Source organism: Diceros bicornis, chromosome X, assembly GCF_020826845.1.
Source record: "Diceros bicornis minor isolate mBicDic1 chromosome X, mDicBic1.mat.cur, whole genome shotgun sequence".
Taxonomy (NCBI): Eukaryota; Metazoa; Chordata; class Mammalia; order Perissodactyla; family Rhinocerotidae; genus Diceros; species Diceros bicornis.
Window position 1 is genome coordinate 42221659 of NC_080781.1, and position 23480 is coordinate 42245138.

The 23480-nt window shown below is 51.2% G+C and overlaps 1 protein-coding gene across 3 annotated transcripts; it reads right to left on the bottom strand.

Moving 5' to 3' along the window:
• Window positions 1–1909: 1909 nt before the first annotated feature.
• On the bottom strand, window positions 1910–23138 carry GRIPAP1 (GRIP1 associated protein 1). Of its 3 annotated transcripts, none has more exons than XM_058535831.1 (26): window positions 23082–23138; window positions 20969–21035; window positions 20767–20828; window positions 19732–19758; window positions 18741–18848; window positions 15503–15653; window positions 14560–14744; window positions 14318–14365; window positions 13584–13615; window positions 13434–13481; window positions 13204–13303; window positions 11804–11881; window positions 11481–11573; window positions 10591–10725; window positions 9716–9811; window positions 9236–9448; window positions 8989–9102; window positions 8096–8173; window positions 7897–7992; window positions 7715–7771; window positions 7511–7610; window positions 5793–5923; window positions 4531–4653; window positions 4300–4393; window positions 3305–3441; window positions 1910–2464 (listed from the first exon to the last, which is right to left on the bottom strand). In XM_058535831.1, exons 1-26 carry the CDS (start codon window positions 23121–23123, stop codon window positions 2372–2374), a joined length of 2508 nt encoding a protein of 835 aa, XP_058391814.1. In that variant the 5' UTR covers window positions 23124–23138; the 3' UTR covers window positions 1910–2371. The 3 variants fall into 3 exon arrangements, with proteins under 3 accessions (XP_058391814.1, XP_058391813.1, XP_058391815.1); XM_058535830.1 differs by having other exon boundaries at window positions 3305–3459; XM_058535832.1 differs by lacking the exon at window positions 3305–3441.
• Between the last annotated feature and the right edge of the window lie 342 nt (window positions 23139–23480).

Genomic DNA, 23480 nt, shown 5'->3' on the forward strand with positions numbered 1-23480 from the left:
GACTCCGCCTCTTACCAAGCTGGTTGGGCCTCAGTAGCGTCATCTGGAAAATGGGGGTGGCAGGGAGCTTTGCCAGTTCTCCCCACCTCCTTCCTGGACTCCCCCCTCTTCCTGCCCGGCTCCTACCCCCTCTGCCCCCAGGGGCCCCCACCCCCACCCGTCTGAATCAGCAGCACTTAGCAGATCCAATCGATGGAGAGGCGTCCGTTAATGGCCCCAGAGCAGAGTGCCATGGGGAATGATGCAGCGCTGTGTCCCCTCCCTGCCCCCCAGGCTGTAAAAGAGCTGGAGAAGGCGGGGATGAGGGGAAAATTGGTGGGGGGCATTTCTCTAGATGGCCAGGCCCCCGAAGCTGCTCCCTGGGGGGGCGTGGGTTAGCGCCCAGCTCTAACCAAGACTGCTGCTGTGGGACTGGAGCCTCATCCTTCTCTCTGTTTTTGGATGTAAAAGGGGAGGGGATAAGGGGAATGCAGGTGGGGACAAGACAGGTCTCACTCCCATACCAGTTTCCCTCCCAGGCAGGCCCCAATCTGAGGGGCAGTCTCCCTCATCTGTCCACATCCAGGAGCCTCAAATCATGCCTCTTCCCCTAGAGGGCTCTGCTCCTGGCTGGCAAGAGTACTGGGTACCCAGTGCCTCTAGCATGGGTGGGTTCTTTTTTTTTTTTTTTAAAGATTATGTTTTTTTTTTTTTTTTTGAAGTGACTTCTATTTATTTATTTATTTATTTATTTATTTTTTTCCCATCCTTCTAGTTGCTGTATGTGGGATGCGGCCTCAGCCGGTGCACGCCCGGGATCCGAACCCGGGCTGCCAGCAGGGGAGTGCGTGCACTTAACCGCTAAGCCATGGGGCCGGCCCTGCATGGGTGGGTTCTAACCCCAGCTTTGCCATTGACTTGCTGTGTCCTTGACCAAGTGACTTGCATTGTTTCCTCAGTTGTCGGACAGTTACCCCAACTTGATAGTGTCATTGGGAGCGTTCAATAGAGTGATGTGAAAGGGGATGGCATAGGGCATGGCACAGAGGCAGCCTCATCTTTAGTAATTAAAGGGGTGTGGCAATGGGAGAGCAGTAATGCAGGGCCAGTTTTAGCCTTTCAATCGATTTACCCACCCATGTAATCCTCCATTTGCTCACTCATCACACTCTTGGTTTGTCCATTTCTCCATCCCTCCACCCACCAACCACCCACCTATCCATCCATTCACCCACCCACACAACCAATTACTGGACCCATCCCTCTACCCACCCATCTGTCCATTTAGTCATTAATCCACCCACCCACTCACTCATCCATTTGTATATTCACCCCATCCACCTAACTATTCACCAACCTATCCATATGTATCCCCCTCCACCCATCTATCTGTTCCTCCATCCATAGCCCTGCCCATCATTTATTCACCTACTCTTTATTCTTCCCATTCATTACTCACCCGTCCATGCATTCCCCTAGCCATCCATCTGTCCACTTACATCCCCACCTGTCCATCCTCTACCTATCCACCTACCAATCCATCTATCCATTCATTCATCCAATCACCTATCCATCCATCTGTCCATTTATTTCCCAACCTTTCCAACATCGATCCATGCAACTTTCCACTTATTTATCCATCAGTCCATCCAACCACTTATCCATTTTCCCATCTGTCTACTCCTCATCCACACCCACACCCCATACACATCTACCCACATACATATCTGTAGATATTTCTGCTCCACTCAGTTTGGGGGGCTGGGCAACATTAACCGGAGACAGGCCGAGGTGGGGTAAGGAGAGTAAAGTTGCAGCCAGAGACCACCCTCCTCATGCCAGAGACCTCCCTCCCCATTCCAGTGGTGTGACCTCCCCTTGCCCCCCAAGCACATCCCTCCTGGTTAGAAAGAATGAGAGCACACAGTCAGTGGGTGGGCCTGTCTGGCCAGATGGTATTTTGGCTGCACAGCCTTTACACACACACACACACATTGCTAGAATGCTGAACATGGACCGTGCCCCACCCAACATCCCCAATCCCAAATGCAGAGTAGCCAGGCTTCCAGACATAAATTAAAAAATAAAATAAAATAAAAAAAGAGTTGGTCTCTGGGAGGGAGAGTTCATGCAGAGATGAAGGCAAAGGCCCCTGGTAGCCAGGGCCAAGAAGGAGGAGAAATCCCTGCCCCTCCCTTCATGATCCCCACTCCCCAGGGGCCTCTGCCCTAGGACAGGGTCACTAACACCAGCCATCAGGCCTCCAACCCCTTTAATGTCCAGTCTCCCAACCTATTTGATTTTGGTGCTGGCCCCATTTTCCCACCACAACCCAAGGGAATGGTGTCCTGGGGAGTGGGTAGGGGAGGGAGTGGGTGCAGCCTGTAGGTCTTTAGCTGGCTTCTCCGGGTTCTAGGTCTGGGTCAGGGGACCCCACGCACTCCTTGCTGAGCCGCACAATTTCCTGGGACAGGACTTCCATGTCCTAAGAAACAAATGAGCCATCAGGGGCCAGAGGAGGTGGCAGGGGAAGCATTAATCAATGCCCAGCTATGTCTAGCCTGGGACAGGAAGGTATTTGGAGAAGCTCACAGAGCCCCGAGCAGTGGCCTGGGCTCAGAAAAGTGTGTGTGTAGGAGGGGGTAGGGAGCCTCTGGAGCTAGGGATATGGAAGGCAGAGTGGATCACCTGCTGTGCATGCTGTGGCTGGAGGATACAACCGCCACCCTCGCCATCTTCTTTTCTACTAAATGGTGAGCTTGCTTCTCAGAGGCAGGGGCTGGGTCTGCATCCTTTCTGACTCCCCCAGAGATGGGGGAAATATTTGGGTGGCAGGATGGGCAAGTGGACATGTGGGTGGACACATGGGGGATCCATGGTAGGCAAACAGGTAGACAAATGAACTGTTCAGAGGACAGATGGAGGACAACAAGCAGGTAGGCAGGTTACTGGGCAGGTGGGTAAAAGGTAAGACAAGGGGTGATTGAGGATTAGGTGAAAGAGAGAGCAGTATGTCAGGAAATGAGTGGAAAGACATGGGGCAGATGATCAGATGCGTAAGGGGCAGATGGGCAAACAACAGGGTGGGTCGATGGGAGAGCTGGGTGAATGTGTGTTTGAATGGATGAGTGGGTGGAGGCAAGGACAGAGGGAAGAGTAAGACTAAACTGACAGTAAGGTGACTGGCGGATAGGAAGATGAGGGTGAAGGAGTGGTCAGTGAATGGGGTGGGTGGATGGGGGCCTGGCAGATGACCCACGGGCTGTGTGGCTGGGTTGACAGGTGGCTAGATGGACCGACGGGTAGGCTGGTAGGTCACACTCGCCTTGTGCAAGTGCATATTCTTGGTGAGCTGCTCCTCCAGCATGTTCTGAAGCTTCTTGTTCATCTCCCGAAGGTTCTCATCACCTGGCTTCACTAGGTCTCTCAGGACGCTGCCCAGCCCGCTGCGGTCTGTGTGGCCTGCTGCCACAGATACATCTGCAAGGGCCCAGGCTGAGAACCACCCACTCGGCAGAGCCGGAGGAGAGACGGAGAGAGACAGAGCAGAAAAGAGGGAAACAGAAAGCAGGGAAGAAAAGTCGGGAAGAAGCCAAGTAAAGTAGGGAGCAGAGGCTTTACCATGTGAAACCTGGCTGTCACTAGCTGTGCAGCCCTGAGAAATGAGGATAATAACTAACTCATGGAGCTGGAAAAATGTATACGATTGCATGTGAAGCACAGAGCACACAGTCAACTCTTAGCACGTGTCAGTCGGTACTATTCTGATTAACAAGGAAAAAACAGGGAGAGGAGAAGCTTTGAAAGAAAGGAGCAAAAGAAACAAGGTTAGGGGAGGAGGGAAAAAAGAAGAGAGAAGGTGGGAGAGGGGAGGGAGAGGGGAGAGGACGAGGTAAGGACCCCAAAAGGGATACACGTACAGAGAATGACAATTTCCGGAGATGGAACAACATAGACAGGCAGGGAACAGTGAGACAAGATGGAGGGGGATGGGGCAGAAAGAAGAGACAGGGAGAAGAGAGAAGGGAGCGAGAGAGAAGAAGAAGAGACACAGGGAGAAGGTCAGAGAGACACACTAGAGATCGGAGAGTGGAGAGATGACAGAGACACAGAGAGAGGGAAGAGCTGATATAAGAGACAGAACAGAGAGAAAGACACACAGGTACAGGCTTGCCCTGCTCTCCCCTCTGCTGGCTGTGGTCTTATCAGTAACTGCTGAGTTTCAAGAGGAGAGGATAGAAGCCACAGCACTGGACAGTGGGGAAGGAGGGAGCAGGTGAGAGGCCGGATGAGCCGTGAGGGCTGGGGAGGGGCACTGACCGATCCGGCTGTCCATGACGTAGGTCTCAATGATGGCGCTCTTCCGGCAGAGGTCCTCTGCCATGGAAGCGCTGCTCACCTCCAGGTGCTTCACCTGCAGAGTGGCCCAGCCCACCTCAGACCCCTCAACTGTGTATGTTCACACGTGAGGAGGGGCCCAGCCAGACATCCCCCCCACCCTAGCCTCCTTGCCAAGGGCACGCCAAGTGGGGACGAGCAGGCAGACAGCACCTTCTCCTCCAGCATCCATTTCTCCTGCTGCGTCTCTGCCAGGCGCTGAAAGAGCTCAGCCACTTCCTCATCTGACAGCTCTGCTGGCCGTGGGGGCTGGGCCTGTGGGCTGCTGGATAAGGACTGCAGGGAAGAGGAGGGGAGAGGCCAGCCCAGGCTCAGCAGCACTGCCTGGATAGGATCAGGGGATAAGGAGAACCAAGCCAGGGGCAGGGGGTGGGCTCTGCAACTGGGGTTGTAGGCAAGTTTTAGCACCCTCAGAGACTGTGGATCCCCCTTTGCCAATAGGGCGGTGACAGGAACCACCACACCAGAGGTATATTGAGAAGATGAAAGGAGAGCCTGCAGCAGATGAGATCTACCTTCCAGTTGACAGGAAAACTAAGGGAGAGAAGAACAGGCTAAATGATACCACTGGGAAGCCACCAGGAAAATCCAAAACGTGGGACACTTTCTGCAGGTGAACTGGGCTGGTCTCTTCTACAGACTGGTGTCATGAAAAAAAGGGACCACACCAGGTTCAAGAGACTTACAGGACATGAAGCAACCAGATGCAACATGTGCTCTGAAACAGAATGTTGGTTTTTATAAAACCAGCAATAAAGGATATTTTGGGGCCAACTAGAGAAATCTGATTAAGGTCAAAGTATTGGATGAGATGAAAATTTACCAAACTGGAAGGGTGGAGATCAGCTGAACAAAAACAGGTTATTTACAATCTCATTTAGGTTTAAAAAAAGAGAGAGAGGTCTGTAAGGATATGAACTAAGGATTTATAGTGGTGACCTCTAGATGTTGAAGATGTGATTTCTTTGGAATTTTCAAAAAATCTTTGCTTGTTTGTGTTTTTTAAATTTTTCTACAATGCACGCATACTACTTACGGAATAATAAAAAGTTACTTCCAAATAAAAATGTCTGGCAAGGATGCTGACATGATAGATGACAATAACAGTAAGTGATAATTATGAGTTGGGAAAAAGGACCTCCTACATGGATGATGCACCTACTATGAGCCAGATATTTTATGGCACCAGGAAAGATAGAATTAGCTCACAGATGATGAAACAGCGGGTCAGAGAGAATAATTTGCCCATCCTCCATGTAGCAATCTGAATCCAAGTTGGTGAGCTTGGGGAAAAGTTGACAAGAAAATGTGTGTGCTGGGCCCAGAGTAGGAGACGGTTGCAGGGGAGGGAAAAAGGAGGGCCCCAGAGTTTGGGCAGGAGAAGCTGGGGCTCTAGGCTTTTCCCTGCCCCTTACCCTGGCTGGAACTGTAGAGCTCTCCTTCTCCCGCAAGACCTCTCGATAGCTGAAGGAGGAGACGCTACTGCTGTCCCCAGTCTGGGTCCGGCTTGGTGAGTTCATCTCTGAGAGAACCAGCTCCTCGAGGCCTAGGTAGAGGGAAGAGAAACCTGAGCCCCAATCCCCCAGGGTCCCAGGGCAGGAAGAGGCAGAAATAGATTTGCCAGAGATGCAAACAGGCAAAGAGACACTCAGACATGGGGAAAGGCAGAAGCAGACAGGAGGGTAGGGAGAGGAAGAAACAGAAAAAGGAGCTGTCTCCCTAGGCAATCACACATGCCAGAAGAGAAACAAAGGTGAAGAGATGGGGAGAAAGATGGTGATATGGATACATACAGGCATAAAGTGGCGTACACACTCAGTCTCAGGGTACAGACAGCTGGAGAGGGCACGGGGCACACCTACATGCAGAGAGAAAACTCCAGAGAGACAGCAAGCTGGAGCAGATGATAGAGGCAAACAGAGACCCTGCATAAGGACACGAGTCAGAGTAGAGACAGTAAAAGATGGAGACAGACTCTTGTAGCCATGTACCTACATCTGAATTTCATCTAATGGACAAGGAGAATGTATGGCACACAAATCGAATCTGTTTGTTGGTTTGGACATTAATCTGTAACAAACCGGAAACAAAACTCCTTCTTTATAAGGAGAGGTTACTTCAGGAGACTGAGTGCCTTGGAGAGACACTGATTGGTGAGAGATACATCCGTTTTTGCGATGTTACTTAAAACATGGCCACTGAGCTTGGGCCTCTGCTCTTGCAGCTGCTTCGTGGAGGGGGGCTGATGCCACACCCCCAGGATCTCCAGCAAGGGCCGGGTGGCTGCAGGGGGGGACAAGGGAGCAAGTTTCCTCTGAGCCTGTGATGTGGGAGATGCACCAGAGACATTACTGCATCTCATTTATTTATGTAAATGTATGTATAGGCCATTTCCTTCTAAAAAAACTCTGAAGCAACTCAAGTTTTTTTCTTTTGTCTTCTGCCTAAAGTGGCAGAAATAACATGGATTTTAGCTGCATAATGATCACACCAGAGTGCTGCTGCCTGTTTGTAAGTCTGTCTCCCTAGCTCAATGGGAGCTCCCGGAGGACTGAGACTCGGGGGTTTCCTATCAGGGATGTGAGCATGGGGGCTCAGTCCATATTTATAGAATGAGAGAATGGATAAAAGAGATTTAGACACCAGGTGAGGTGTGGAAGTGTGTACGAGGGGGTGGTGGGGAGACAGACAGAGATATACATAGACAAAATACAGAGAGGGAGAAGAAAGACAGAGAAAGAGAGAAAGACAGAAAGAGATAAAGGAACAGAGAGAAGGAAAAGGTGGGAGGAGAAAAGGAAAGCACTAGAGAAAGAAACCAGGGAGAGAAAAGCAGAGACAGACAGAGATGACATGAAGAGGCAGAGACAGACAGAGAAGAGACATAGCAAAAAGGAGAGAGACAGAGACACAGAAAGAGATAACGCAGACAGAGATGGAAACAGAGGAGAGACAGACGGAGAGAAAAGGTAAAACACAGAGCAAGTTCAAAAGGGACAGAAGACGCAGGACAGCCCGACGGAGCGAGCTATGTGAAGCAGCTCCCGCCTTTAGGCCCAAGCTCTGCCTCCCCTACACCTCAGCCTCCCCTGCCTCCCCCGCGCCTCCCTCTCCCGCCGGTCCCGTCCCTCACCGGAGCGGCTCTTGCTGTTGGTGAGGATGTCCTGCAGCCGCTCCTGCAGCTTATCTGCCCGTTTCCGCTCCAGGTGCAGCTGCCGCTTGAGGTCCTTGAGCTGTGGGGTAACAGAGGGAAAGATGGGGGCTGAGGTCCGGCGGGCCCACAGGTGGGGGGCCACGGGCCAGGAGGGGGCCATGCTTGGATACCTCCCCATCGTACCGCGGCACTGCCCTTCTTCTCCAGGATTCGCTGCCCATCCACCGTGTCCTTCACCTCCTGTGGAACAGAGAAAGCATGGCCAAGGGGTGCTGGAATGGCTGCATGCAGTGTGCTCCCTCCCTGCCCCATCACTGCACGCTGAGGCCTGGGGTGGGTCTGAGCACCACAGAGGGACCAGTGACCTGCTTCAGGCTGCTGATGGTCTTCAGGTGGCAGTCCCGCTCCTGCTGGGCCTGCTGGAGCTGGTGCCGCACACTCTGTAGCTCCTCCTCCTTGCTCTGCAAAGCAGAAGGCAGCTCAAGCCTCAGCTTGGGAAACCTCAGTCTCCCCAGCAGGGCCTGTCCCTCCCCGGAGAGAGGAACATCATCACATAAAAGGCACCTTCAGCTCGCCAGCGTGCTGCTCCCGACACTGCTTGAGGGCTTCCTCTTGTTCCTGCTGCTGCTGCTGCAGAGATTCCTACAAAACAAGTCCCAAGCCTGGCCACGGCCCCCAGAGGACATCACACCCCCTAGAAGACACCACACCCAGTGAGGGGTGTGAGGGACTGCAGCAGGGTCTTTCAGGTATGTAGAAAAGACATGCCTGCAGGGACTACCACATGCCTGTAGGCAGGACGCAGAAGGGGCAGATCTAGGGCTGCGCCGTTCACATCGAAGACTGACATTTGCATTTATATTTTATTTTAATAAAACATAACACAGCACTTACTGCATGCTAGGACTGTTGTAGGGATTTTACATATATTAACTCATTTTATATAACCTTCCCATGATACCTAGACAGCAGGTATTACTGTTAGCCCTTTTTCACTGATGATAAAGGTGGGCCACAGAGAGGTCAGAGAACTTGCCCAAGGTCACACAGCTAGAAGGTGGCCCGGCTAGGATTCAAAACCCAGGCAAACAACTGGTTCCAGCATCTATACTCTTCACTGCTATGTGACACTGCCTCCTATATGTTATCATGAGTTTTCCAGAAAACAGTAGTAAAAGTTCTTGTTTGAACAAAATCAGTATATTACGATAATTCCTTGACAGAAGTACAGTTTGAGAAGGAAGAGGTGCCTTTTCAAATTTGCAGATCTGACATTCTGCCCTACTGTTGGTCACTCCCAGATCCCCTCCAGAGGGCTGCTGTTGAGCTAGGGGGGCTGCGGGGTTGCCCCCAAGTCCAGGGCATCTCAGAAAGTTCCAAGGCTTGACCACTCCTGCTCCCCTGGTCTGGCACGGGTGCCCCTCGACCAGCCCGTGCCTCACCGGATACCAACTCACCTCAGCCTCCTTCAAGCGGCGTTCAAACCAGCCCTTAGCTCCATCCATAGAGTGTACCTGAGCTTGAAGTTCTTCGACTGTCTGCTGGAGATTCTCCAGCTCGCGTGTTCGGGCCTGGGAAAGGGCAGAGCGTCAGGGGCCAGCAAGGGGAGAAGCGGGCACCTCACCTCCACCATCTTCTGCCCCATCGGCAATACTGTGGTCCCAGGTTTTAGGGGTGGAAGGGCACCATCAGCTACCCACCCACCTTCTCCTCGCGAATCTGCCCCCGCAGCTCCTCCTCTTGCCGCTTCTTGTCTTCATGCAGCTCGCGGAGCTCGCGCTCATAGCGGGCCCGCACGCCCAGCACCTCCTTCTCATGCCGTAGTCGGACTGCTCCCAGCTCCTCTTTGTGCTGGGACTTCTCCTGCAGCGTCTCCATTGCTAGCTCATCCAGCATGGCCTTCCGCTTCTCAGCACTCTGCAGGCAGGGAGGGTGGGACAGGAGGATGTCAGTAAACCCCCTCCCTCAAACAGGGCCCACCACCTCTCCCCAGGCCCAAGGAATGAGCCAAACTCCACCTCCTCATTCCCACAGAACTGGCTAAGTCACTCACCCATCTTCATGGAACTGGTCACTTTCCGTCTCCTCCCATTCCCATGGGTTTGGCCACATCACCTGACCCATCCCTGAGGACCAGGCCAATCCCTCGCCCCGTAGCCTCCCCGCCCGCCCAGCGCTGCCCACCTTCCGAGCCTCCTGTAGTTCCTGGGTCAACTGCTCCTTCTCCTGCCCAATTTCTTGAAGCTGTTCCAGCAGCCGACTATTGGCCCGTAATGACTCCTAAGGCAGGGACAAAGCAGGTGACTTTGATCAACAGTGTCCAGGAGGTGCTGGTCACCCAAGACACTTCTGGTAGACCATCTCCCTTAATCCTGGTAAAGTGAGCGTAGGTCTCTCCATTGCTAGATGAGAAACAAGGCAGAGATCGTTAGCTGCTCCCTCTCCTTCCCTAGCAATAGACTTTGAGTTGGGCACATGGTTGTCCAGCTGATGCTTCCCTGCCTCCCTTGCAGTTAGGTGCAGCCATGGGATTAATTTCTGTATGTAGAAGTGGTGAGTGTAACTTAGATTATGTTCATAAAGAAAAGGGGCACGCTGGGCCCTTCCTCCTCTCCTCCTGCCTTCCAGACAGAATACAAACATGATGGTAGGAGAGCTTGAGCAAGCATCTTGGATGCCAAGATAGAAGTCTTGTATTGAAGGTGGCAGAACAGCAATGTAGAGGAACCTGGGTCACTGGTAATGAGAAAGCCATCGTTCTATCCCTGGACAACCTACCCGGACTCTTACGTGAGAACTAAACTTCTATCTTATTTAATAGAAACCATTATTATTCTGGTTTCTATTTCGGAATCAGAATGGCTATCCTTACTGAAGAGGCTCAGTCTCAGAGAAGTGAAACAACTCAGTCTAGGACACACAGGTGCTAGTAAGTTAGGGAGCCAGATTGGAACCCAGGTCCTCCTGACTCCAGAGTCTTCCCACTGCACCTCACAGGAAATTCCACTGAGCCAGAACTAGGGAACAAGGAGAAGACAGGTCGGAGCCAGAAGTGTCACCTGGAGCTGGGAGTTGAGGTCATCTTTCTGTCCCATAAGGTCCTCATACTCAGTTTGCCGCTGCTGCAACTCAGCTGTCAACCCAGTAGTCTGTTCTCGGAGCATATTTAATTCTTGGGTCTTTGATGTTTGGATCTGGAGAAAGTGGTGGTGATGGAAAGTAGAGTGAAAGGGGCCCCAGGGGCCAGGCACAGGGTGTGAACCTCCCGGTCCCAGGGAGACAGGGACAGGTGGAAAGAGAGCCAGGAGGAGAAAGAAGAATTTCAAAGAGAAAAACAGTGAGAGAAAGAGATCAGTGGGGGAATGGATAAACGTGGTATATTCATACAATGAAATACCACACAGAGATAAAACAACAGACCAGTGCCACATATGGATAAACTTCCCAGATATAATGCTGCAGGAAAGAAGCCAGACACAAAAATGGGCGTCTGATTCCATTCACATGAAGTTAAAGAACAAGCAAAACTAATCTATGTTGCTAGAGGTCAGAGGAGTGGTTACTTCTGGGGAAGTATTGATTGGGAAGGGGTAAAAGGGACCTTCTGAGGTGCTGAAAATGCTCTATATCTTGATCTAGGTGGTGGCTGCATGGAGATAGATAGACAGATAGACAGACAGACATATAGACAGAGATGATTCACTGAGTGTACACTTAAGATTAGTACACTTGCACTTCACTGGAGAAAAACTAGAATGCAAGAGGAGCAGGAATGGATGGCCAGAGAGAAGAGGGGTGGAAGCCAACAGAAAGGAGAAGCTGAAAACAAAATAGAAACAGAGGCAAGAGAACAGCATGAGGCCAGATTACCCTGCCCTGATGTGGATCAGAAGCATAGGGAGACGGGGAACTGGGGAGGGATCAGAGAGGGCTCCCAAGTGTCCTGTACCTGCTCCAGGGCAGCCAGGCTAGTCCTCAAGGCATTGTTCTCAGCCAAAAGCCCTTCCACTTGTTCCTGTGCATCTGCATTCTGGATGGACACCTGGCCTCATCCCAAAGACAGGTGAGAGTGGTCCAGAACAGGGGGACAGGACTTACCCACAGCGAAGAAAGAAAGGACACACACACACACACACACACACACACACACACACACACGAACCACGACCATGGGAAGAAGGACCCCTGGGGCCTTGCCTGCCTGTACAATACCCACTGTGGCTGCCCCCACCCTCACCCACCACCTCCCTGAACCCACCCAGTACAATGTACCTGATCTTGTAGGGCTCGCAGAGCTGCTGCATGCTCCAGGCGCTCCCCCTGCCGCTGATCCCTCAGCTCTGCCAAGCTCTGTGGGGACCAGGTCAGGGGAGCCCATTCCAGATCGCAGTCTCCCCTGGGGTGCGTATAACCACACAGACTCCCTCTTTGACCACATGACAGCATGACAGCACTTAAGTGTCTTGGACTACCCAGCCATCAGAGATCTCAGGCTCACCCAGACTCTAGGTCATTACCACCAGGGACCTCAGACACCCCTATATCTCAGCTCCAAGCATCTCAGAAAACACCTAGGTTTATGGGGATTTCAAACTCACTCAACCTCCATCCATGAGGTCACACACTCACCCAGATTCCAGCTCGGAGGCCCCAGGACTCTCTGACACACTCAGCCCCCAGGGACTATAGTTTCACCCAGACTCCTGACCCCAACCCCTAGGGGTTGCAGACACACTCAACCCCCATGTCCCTAGCTCCCAAAAGTCTCAGACCCACCCAAACTCACAGCCCCAGTCCCTAGAGGTCTCAAACTCATATAATCTTCTAGTTCCCAGCTCCTGGTGAGGTCTCAGACTGACCCCCTATCTGCTACTCCTGTCCCCAGTCTCTGGGGATCTTCAGACCCAGCTAACTGAAGACTCAGCTTTACCCAGACTTCTGCCCCTGGCTCCTAGGGGCCTTAGACCCACAAGCCACCATATCCTGCCATCCAAGGGACCTCAGACTCATCCACTCTAGGGGGAAGCCTAGAGGTTTTAAAGTTACCCAACCTCCAACCCTCAGGAGCCTCAGACACAGCTAGACTTTTGTTCCAGTCTTTGGGTGTCTCAGACTCACCAGTGTTTTATTCACAGCCCCCAGGGGTCTCAGGACCACTCAGCCCATGTGACCCAACTTCCTAGGTGTCTCAGACCCAAACCAGCTCCCATACTATGAGGGTCTCAAATGCACTTAGCCTCCAGGCCCAACTGTCCCACTCCTGAAAGTCTTGTATCTACCCAGACCTCATAGGTCTCAAAGTCACTCAACCTCCAGTGAGTTCAGAATCACTCCAACTCCTGGTCTCACTCCCCAGTGACCATGGATTTCTCCAGACTCCTGTCTCCAATCCCCTGGAGCTGCAGATTGATCCAAACTTGTGGTACACAGCTCCCAAATCCTCAAGCGCCCTGAGATCTTTGATTCATGCAGACTCCTAGCCCAACTCCTCGGGCTTTCGGGGCTCCCTAGCACCCGTTTTCCTAGCTCCTGGGGGGCCCAGGACCCACTCAGTCCCTATATTTCCAACATAGGAAACATCAGACTCCCCAGCTAGCCTCCGTAGACCTCAGAACTCCCCAGACTCCCAGCCCTGGGCCCTATCCCAGCGATCTCAGAACCCAGCCACCCACTTGATTGGCAGCCTCGAGTTCCTGCTGCAGCTTCTGAGTTCGAGCCAACTGGGCTTTGAGATCAGCTTCCTTTCGCTGTTGTAACTCCTCAATCTTGTTCCTGGGAGTGAGGGGAGGGCGCAGTGACCATGGCCTGAGGCCCAGTCTCCCACCTCTGCCCCTGCGGTCTTCAGTTAATTTTGCTGGGCACTGTTCCCATTGTCCACCAACACCCCCAATGCTGTAGTTACCGGCTGTCATTGAATAGTGTCTCCTTTTCTGTCTGCAGACGGCAAAAACTGGGCACAGACAGACAGACATAGATGGGTCAGTTCCACAAGTCACTCCCCTCCCTAGTCCCCCAAAACCCCTTCCCCCACCTCTGGAAAAAAGAAATTTACCTTTCTTGTTTCTTTTTCAGTTTCTCGGAGAGCTGGGGTGGGGGAGGGTGAGTGCAGACAAGTGATAACAATGAGAATATTAATAAAGACAAAAATAAACTTAATATTTACAGGTACTTCTTACTAAGTCCTTTTTGGAAGCCATAATTTACTTATGTTATCTCGTGGAATCCTCAAAACAATCCTGAGAAGTGAGTACTACTGGTTTGACAAATGTGGAAACTGAGTCTCAGAAGGGTTAAGTAATTTGGTTGCCCAGCTGGTAAGCAGCAACAACATGATCTCCAGCCAGCTCCCTCAGGCTCCAAAGCCCAGTATTTATGCCCCCAACATATCGACCGATGGCCACATCACAGAATGGCTAGGCTGGGAGGCCTGGAAGGCAGGATCGTGACTGGCTGCCTCACCACTGGGTCTCCAGTTCCTAAGATAAAAGCCAGCAGTCTATAATTGCTTAGATGGATAGATGGATAGATGGATGGATGGATGGACAAACAAAGCAATGAGGACACAGAAGGAAGGGATAGGGTCTGCCACGCACAAGACAGAGAGAGACCACATTAGCCCATTCCATGTTGAAAGCAATTCTGAAACATAAATGTGAGTATCTCCATTTTACAGATGATGAAACTGAGGCTGTGAGGGGGTACTCTGTCCCTTCTGCCCTGCCAGTGGAAGCATGGCAGCTGGGGAGTGGGATGGGGCAAAGTCCAGGGAAAGCTCGGCAGCCCCACCTTAGCAAGTTCTTCCTGCAACCTGGACGTTTCAGCCTGCTTCAAGCTCTGCAGGGAAGGATGAGGGAGGGGGTTGTTGTCAGCAAGGGGGAGGTAAGGCCTGTGCTTTCCCCTGCCCTCCTGCTTCCCTAATCCGTCGACCCACAAGATGGTGATGTCACAGACATCTCCATGGGACCATGGGCAGAGGTAGGGCATCTGCCTGCCTCCTGGTACCCCAGTCCCGACAGACCCAGATTCACCTCCAAGCCTTGTAGTTGCTCCCAGAGCAACCTCTTTTCCTCCTTCTCCATTTCCCATTTCAGTTCCACTTCTGCCAACGGCATGGGGGCCGGGGCAGTGGGGGCTGGGTCTCCCGGGGGGTCCCCTTGGCCCTCACTGGCAGCTGGGGACCTCCTGGCCTCTTTCCCGTAGCGCTCTTGCAGGGCTGGTGGATAGAACAGAGATATACGATGGATAAGGTCATATCCAAAGAATGCCTCAAATAGAGGGAGAATTGGCCTTCAACCCCTCAGGCAGCAGACACCCTGCCCCAAATGATCAGAAGCCTACAAAACAAAGGTTCAGCCCCATCCACACCTCTCAAATCTTTTAAGCCCCACCAACCACTGAAGCCCTGTCTACCATCAAATCAGTCCAAACTGGTTTCCCAAGTCCCACCCTCCATCCACCAAGCCCTATCCACAGCCCTCCAAGGTGACGCCCACCATCCTCCAACCCCTACTCACAGCTGAATCCTCCTATAACCTCCTAATCCCCAGCCACATTCTACAAAGTCTCTCTCCTGATCACCAAACGACCACCCAGCACCCCACAAGCCTCAGCTACTCTCCAAAAGTCAGAATCTTCCCAACGCTCCTTCATTCACTTTCTTCATTCAGCACACATCTCCTTTCTGATGTTCAATCTGCTAATCGGTAACATTTGCTAGGTACCAGGCACGGTACTAAACTCAGAAAGATACCACCTCCTCTCTCTACCACAGTCTTCCAGGTGGTGGACATCACTACATGCACTTTATAGATGAGGAAGGTTTGGCTCAGAGAGGTGAAATGGCTTGTCCAAATTCATACACTCGTTCACGGCAGGACCAAGCCTGATTCTGAAGCCTCTCCCCTTCCCCCAGGAAGACAACACCCTACTCAAGCCCCAACCTCCCACATCCCCAGGAGGGCCTCCATGCACCTGCCACGTTCTTCTGCAAGGCTGTATTCTCCGCTTGCAGTCTCAGCAGCTCCCCATCCACAAGGCTCCCAGCTTGGGCAGCCCCTGCCGTGCCAGCCCCATCCTTCAGTCGCTGGTTCTCCTGCTCCAGATGTTCCATCTGGCTGCAGAGCTGAGCAGGGGAAGAATGAGGTAGCAGAAAAGCAGAGAATGAGAACAATATTCGCTGAAGTATACATAGCACTTGGTCCATGCACTTTACAATTCGTTTAATTCCCATAGTGCCCCTGTCATGTAGATGCTTTCATTATTCGTTATCCCCACTTCATAGATAAGGACACTGAGGCACAGATGTTAAACAACTTCAAATTCACACATCTGTTCAGTGGCAGAGACACAGAGGATTGAGAATATTGAGAACAATCTTCCACTTGCCCACTCCCAACCTCACAGTGGCAATCCAAGACCTCAGGCTCCTCTGGAAGTTGCTGGTCCAACATGTCAGCATCATGGACAGCCCCACTGCCAGCCCTCTTCTGTGGAGGGGTCTGTGTCTGGGAGGCTAGGCACCACAGACAGCTTTTAGGGCATTTCCAGGGCCACCACTGCCCACAGCTCCCCATCGTCAGCCTTTGGCCTTGGAGAGGTGTACAGTGAAAATAAAACTAAGCCAGCCCCTTGCTCAACTCCTGGCTAAAACACAGTTCTCACAGCAGACCTGACAAGATCCTCTGTCCCCATTTTCAGATGAGAACACTGAGGCCCACAGAGATTTTTATTTTATTGCCTGGGATATTTTCTACCGAGAACATTATTCCTTTCATCCAGTTCTTCACACGACTGGCTTTGCATCCTTCAGTGCTCTACTCAAATGTCACCTTTCAAGTAGTATTCCCCAACACAGAAATTCCACTACTCTCTAGCACAGCACTCCGTTCATTTCTTTCTTCGACAGACCAATCACAATTAAGTTTACCTAATGTTTGTAATTTCTTAAAGCTCTGAAAAATTTTGGATCATAAATGGTGATTGACAATTAAATTCTACTTTGTAACAGGGTCACAGGCACAGATTCTGAAACCAGACTGCTTGGATGTGAATTTCTACTCTGGCATTTACTAGCCGTGTGACCTTGGGACAAATTACTTCACCTCTCTGGGGTTGTTTTCCTCATCTGTTAAATAGGGATACTAATAATATCCCATAGGCTTGTTGTGAGGATTAAATGAGTGAGTTATGTAAAACACATCGAACAGGACCTGCCACATGGGAAATGCTATGTAACTGTCAACGATCAGTACAATTACTATTTGTTTACTATGTTTTCATCTGTCTCCCTATCCCACCCCCAGAATGTAAGCTACCCAAAAGTGGGACCATTCTGTGCTGCTCACAACTATTTCCACAACACAGAGCACACAGCGGGTGCTCACTAAGTATTTTTCTGTGTGTGTGTGTGTGTGTGTGTGTGTGTGTGTGTGAGGAAGATCGGCCCTGAGCTAACATCTGCCAATCCTCCTCTTTTTTTGCTGAGGAAGACTGGCCCTGGGCTAACATCCGTGCCCATCTTCCTCTACTTTATATGGGACGCCGCCACAGCATGGCTTGCCAAGCAGTGCGTTGGTGTGCGCCCGGGACCCGAACCGGCGAACCCTGGGCCGCCACAGCGGAGCGCGTGCACTTAACCCCTTGCGCCACTGGGCCGGCCCTCAATACCTATTTTTTGAAGGAAGAATTGAGTGGAAATATCTTGGCAAATAAGTGGTGGAGGCAGGACTTGATCCCAGGTCTCTCTGAGCACTTGCAGTTCCTGGGAGAAAGTGGAGGGGAACTGTGAAGGAGGTTCTATACCTGGCCAAGAGCCTTGGCCAGGGCAGGTGCTGGGAAACACAAGCTGGATTTATGGAGGAATGCCTGCCCCTTCCTCATCCCACAAGAACCATGATATCATCGAGGCTGGAGGCAGGAAGCAGTGAGAAGTGAGGCAATGAGGTATGCTGTTATAGGAGCACAAGGGGCTCTGAACTGTTAGGGGCGAGGACCCACCGGGAGGTGTTGTTTAAAGGAGTGATGTGGTAAGACCTGCAGGTCAAGACAACCTTTATGGGTTGGACTGGTAGAAGCAGCTAGAAGTGAGGAGACCAGCGAGGAGGCTGTGGGAATAGAGCAGGTGAGAGGTGGTAAGGGGTGAGGCAAGGCAGAACCACAGAATAGATATAAAACTTTTAAATAGTCAAGAAATATTTTAGAGGGAAAGTGAATTAATAAAAGAATACCATTAGTAGATAACACCTACACAGCTGATACTACATGCAAGGCTCTGTTCTAAGTGGTTTACAGACATTAACCCATTCAATCCTCACAAAAGCTCTCCCAGGAAAGTACTGCCATTATCACCATTTCCATTTTAAACATTTGGGAACCAAGAAACTGGCAGGACAAGTGACCTGCTCAAGGTTACAGTTAGTAAGAGGTAGAGCCAAGAGTTTAATCTAGGCCTTCCGGCTCTTAACTACGACTTGCTAAATTGTCTCTCCTGGTATCGTACCTGCATAAAGGTTGTTTTTTTGGTTTGTTTTGTTTTTTTTAAGGTCTTAAGCTCTACATTCTCAGGTAGAGCCTTGGAAATACCATTTTTGTTGCTGTGAGACTTTTTCCTTAAAATGCACTAAAAACTTAGAAAATTATTGACCACAGATACAGAAGATAAATAAGGGAACAAAAGACAATGTTTCCAACTGCCCAGTCAGTTTAGAAACAGCCAGGATGCTAAAATCAGTGAGGAGGCAGAATTACCCAATCCAGGATGAATTATCTAGAAGAAGCAGAACCCCAGGCTCATGTCAGATGAAGTGAAGGAAGAGAAAAGGGAAGCAGCTCGAACATCTTTCTATCCCATGTTAAGCATAAGAACTTTACCTAAGACCACTCAACACCCTGGGGCTCCATAGCATCAGCCCCAAAATATACACAAGACTTGTAGCTCAAAGAAAAGGAGTGACTTGGCCAGGAACCAGCTGACCTCAGGGCTTGCAGTCTTCTCATCCCAGCACAGTGGGTGGCCCCATCTGTCAGATCGCTGCCCCCCAGCAGAGATCCAGGACCTGTTTCAGCACCATGGACAGTGGTCCAGGGCCAGCCTCTGTCTTAGGAAGAGGTCTTTACTACGGATCCTACAACCACTCTCGGCTGCCCTCTGGCTTCAGCCCAGGTGGCCCCTACTCCTTGGAGCCCCCTCGGCTATCCCGGGCACGAGTACCTTGCTGAACTCGGCCATAAGCGTGCTGTTCTGCAAACGGAAGTCTTCCTCCTGGCTGTGCAGCTTTGCCTGCAGCATCTCATTTTCACTCAGCAGCCCTTCAACTTCCTGCAGTGGCAGACATGGACCAGGTCCCCAACAAGGGCGGAAAGGATGGGGAGGTAGGGTAAAGAAACAGAGAAAGGAAGAAAATCACATTGGGGGGAGAACATAGGGCACAAAGAATGAGATGGGTGAAACCAGGAGATAGAAGGAGAGAGAGATACAGGGAGGGATAAAAGAGGAGACAGGGAGGGAGAAAGAGAGACATGGGGAGTAGAGAGAAGGAAAGATGGGGAGTGAGAGAGGGACATGGGGGAGAGAGTGGGAGGAAAGAGAAGGGTAGATAGAAATAGAGGAGAGGGGAAGTAGAGAGAGATGTGGAAAGGGGGATAGATAGGGAAGGAAAGAGGGATGGGCAGGGAGAGAGAGAAAAAGAAAAGGCAGGAAGACAGAGAGATAGGAACAGAGAGATCAACAGGAGGAGAACAGAATAGAGAGAAAAGAGAGAGGGGTCAGGGAAAGATACGAGTCAGGAAGAGACAGAGAAATGGGGGTGGGGAACAAGGAGGCAGAGAGAGAGATAAAGACACGGAAAGAGGAAAAGAGAGAAATGATGGCAGAGATAGGAACAGATGAGGGAGAGACAAAGAGAAGGGAGGGGAGAGAAACAAGAGTCAGAGAGAGAGGAACAGGAAGACAGAGACAGAGAGAGACTTGGAGAGAAGGATAAAGAGAGAGAAAGGGAGAAGGAAAGACACACAGAGAGAGGCACAGAGTGAGAGACAAATAGAGGAAAACAAAGACACAGAAACACATGGCAGTGAGGTAGTCACAGATGCAAGCACACACAAAGAGAAAGAAAGGCCAGTACAAGGAGATCCTAGCATCCAGAAAATCTCCGCTAAGACACAGTCTCCCAGACACATTCACCGGCCATCGCTCCCCTTACCTGAGCTTTCTTGCTCTTGCTCAGTGCCTAAAGGTAAGAAGGGTGAGAAGAGAGATAAGGTGAACAGAGATGGACTCCCTCACTAGGGTATGGTGACATTGTGGCAAGTGTCAAGGGGGCCAATGATAACAGGGGTTGGGGGATGGGAGTGTCTTCAACCACAGAACTTGCTTGACAATTTGTAGCCCACAGGAATGATGGAGTGATGGAGGGAGGGAGGGAGTGAGTGAATGAGGGAACATCCTGCTTACATCCTTTCCTCTAAGCTCTTGAGGCTGTTCATGGGTTTTAGTATTTAACCCATCATGGGCTGGGTCTCCGGGCTCAGAAATTGTGGCTTCATTGCTACATCTCTCCAAACACATCTCTGTGGCTCTCTCCCATGCACCATGGAAACTGCTGCTCCCCTGCTGGGCAGCCAAGGGCATTGCCAGGTTGGAGAATCAGCACTCTACCAAAGGGAAGGTCAGCTTCCTGACTGCCAGACTTTCTGCATTCTGTATTCCTTCATCTAACAAATATTTATGGAGCACATACTATGCATAACATTGTGCTATGCAATGGGACAGAGCAGTGAAGAAAGAGACCAAAGGAGGGCCCTGAATGCCTCGAGGGGCCATAATATGTTCTAGGCTATCTCATTTTCAGAGAATCTGAGATGTAGGTTTAGTCTCACTTTACCAACAGGACCAGGACAGGGATGGGAAGTAGGAGCGCAAGGCAGGAGGGTGAGTGGAGGATAGGAGGCGGATTCAAGGCAGATTTACTGATAGATTTGACTAGTTAGTTAAAAGTTAGTGAATAAGAATGAGTAATTGAAATAAAAAATGAATTGAGAGTAAAATAAAATTAATCAATAAATTAATCAGGATTACATAAAATTAGCAGACTAAAGAGACTTCCATGAGAACTTTTTGAATGACTAATGACAGCATGTAACATGAGGTCTGGTTCACTGTACGTGTTCACTAGATAGATGAATGAGTCAGATGGCTACATGGAAGCATGGGTGGGTGAGTGGGTGGAGGGAGGTACCTTCTGAGCTCTGCTGAACTCCTTATCCAGGTAGGTGACCTTCTGTCGAAGACTGGTGAGTTCTGGTGTGGAGAAAGCAGGGAGTCTCAGCCTCAGTCTGTGGCAAGGAGCTGAAAAGTCTTCCTGCCAGGCCTCTGAGGTTTCTTCCCTCAGCCTCTGTCCCCCAAAGCCACCCCCATCTAATGAGACTCTCTTGGCTCACCAACACCATTCTTGCGTAGTTCATCTGAAAGCTGGTAGTTGTTTGTCCGGAGTTCCAGGAGCTGAGCCTTAGAGGGAAGCAAGGAGGAGAAATGACTTGGTCAGGAATGTGCCCCTACCCTCACCATGAAGGAACAAACCCCCTGAGCCCCATGGACCCTGCTGCCCTCCATGTGCCTCTTTAGTCACTCCTTAAGACCTGTGCATGCTCTACCCTAAACGACTTTTCAGCCCCTCAGCCCTTGTCCCACCTTCTCCAGTTCTACTTATAACCACAGCCAGTCTCACCTCTCCGTCTCTCTGCTGCTTCCATTTCTCCCTTTCCAATCCACTCTGCACTCAGGCCATGAAAGAGCCCTGACCCAGTCAGGCTCTTGCTCATGTGTGTTCCATGGCTCTCCATGCCCACAGGATAAAGTTCCTCCTCCTCATCCTGGCTGACCTCGTCACATACTAAACGCTGTTCTGTCTTTCTTTCAGAAGTGAATGTTGTCTATCCTCTTGGCCAGAGTAGGGGGCAGGAGCTTGCCTTCCTCCCTCTTTCCCAAGGGAAAAGGGCCTGGTATTCTCCCGACCAAATTCACCTAGTAAAAGGGGGCTGCTCCGGGTCCCCACCCCCAAGGCTCTCAAAACATGGCCAGACCTCTTTCAAGAATTGAGGGAAAGTGAACTATGGGCCATTCCAAACAGCACACCCCTACTTACCAGTTCTTCCCAGAACCACTGCCCCTTGCCCCACTAGGACCTTTCCCTCCCTCCCATGGCACCAGCCTCCACCCCCTGGTGGTCTGCTAAAGGTCAGAAGACTTGGCTTCTACAGCATTTTTCCTGTCCCTGCCCTCTCCTGGACCCAGTGATCTGTCTCCCCCAGTCCTGATCCAATTGGAACACCCTTGGCACCCACTTGGAGTCCCTATCCCTCAGAGCCCAATGGTTTTTCCCTCACTCATGGCCCAATGGAATCAATCTTCCTCACTCAAGGGTCCCCCACACCCCTCAAGATCTCCCCAGTTATGATCCAACGGGATGGCCCTATATCCTTCAGTGTCTTTCCTCCACAAGGACTTGGGTGGGCCAGTTGGATTACTCTTACTCACTTAGAATCCCCTGCACAAGTTACAGAGGTCTTCCCCTTTCACGGCCCAGTGATCTCGCTCTTCCACCCTCAGAGCCCCTCACACAGGGACAACAATTCTCTCATTACCTGTCTTCACTCAGAGTTCCTCCTCTCCTCCCATAGGACCCTACTCAGGGTTTCCCCCTTTCAGAGTCTCCCCACACACAAAATCCAATGGTCTTTCCCAGTAAGGAACTCTCCCAACAAGGGCCCACTCTGGCCTTTCATCCCATCTCAGACTCCTCCCCAACAGAATCGAGTGGTCAGAGTACCCAGTCAGGGTACCCCCCCCAACCTAGTCCTCCACACTGTCCAAGGTATCGCTCGTTCACCTTCTCTGGTCCTCTCTCCAACAGGGATTAATGGTATTGCCTATTCAGGGCCTTCACCCCAGGCCTAACGGGATCACCCCTAATCATCAATGATACCACCTCTTCTTGGGATACATTACCACCACTCGCACAGGATCTCCACCTCCTAGGAACAATGACACCATATGGGGTCTTTCCCGAATCCCCTGGCACAGTGGTATCTCCCACAAAAACTTCCACCTCCTACCGGGTAATGGTATTGCCCTCTCAAGGGCTCCCCCGACCATGATGCAAATGGCCCAACGCCTGCTTCCTTCCTCTCCAGACAAAATGGTTTCGCCCTCTCAGAATCTCCTTCCCTTGAAGCCCAACGTTATCATCACCCACCCATGGTGTCCCCCACACGGGCCCAAAGGTCTCGTCTTTGCTAGGTCTGAGTAAGGTATCGGCCACTCTAGGACTCACTCCTCCACCCACAAGGCTAATAGAATCCAACCCCTCAGAGCCGAATAGTATCTCAGAATCCAATAGTCTCACCACTCAGAGCCTCAGTTTCCCTTCTCCAGACCAACCCTTTAGGCCCAAAGTCCATCCCAACCAACCCCTTCTCAGAGCCAGTGGCACGACCTCTCTCTACTCCGCCCCCCATCGCCTAGCCTGGTGGTCTTTTCCCTGGCGAGTGGCACCTGCATCCGCTGAAACTCCTCTTCAGACAGAGCTTGCGCCATGTTCCTCCCCCCACCCCCCCCACGACAGCTTTCTGCGCAGACGCAGTTCGTCCCTCCTGTCAGTATTAGGGTCGGACCAAACCACTGGCCAGGACTGAAGGGGGAGGAGTCTACTCCGGAAGTTCAGCATTTTGGAGACGGAGAGGAGAGAATGAAACTGACAGGTCAAGTGAATTGCAATTTAATGTTTTACCAGAATCTAGGTCATCTGATCTGACTTTTGAGCTCTTATAGACTACCCATTGTGATGCGACACTAGGGCATCCCTGTGTTATAGTTGGACTCGTCGCTAGGGAAGTGTTAGCCGACAGAAAATCACCCTTCCGCGGTACTCCTTTAATGAGAATGGTTGACTTA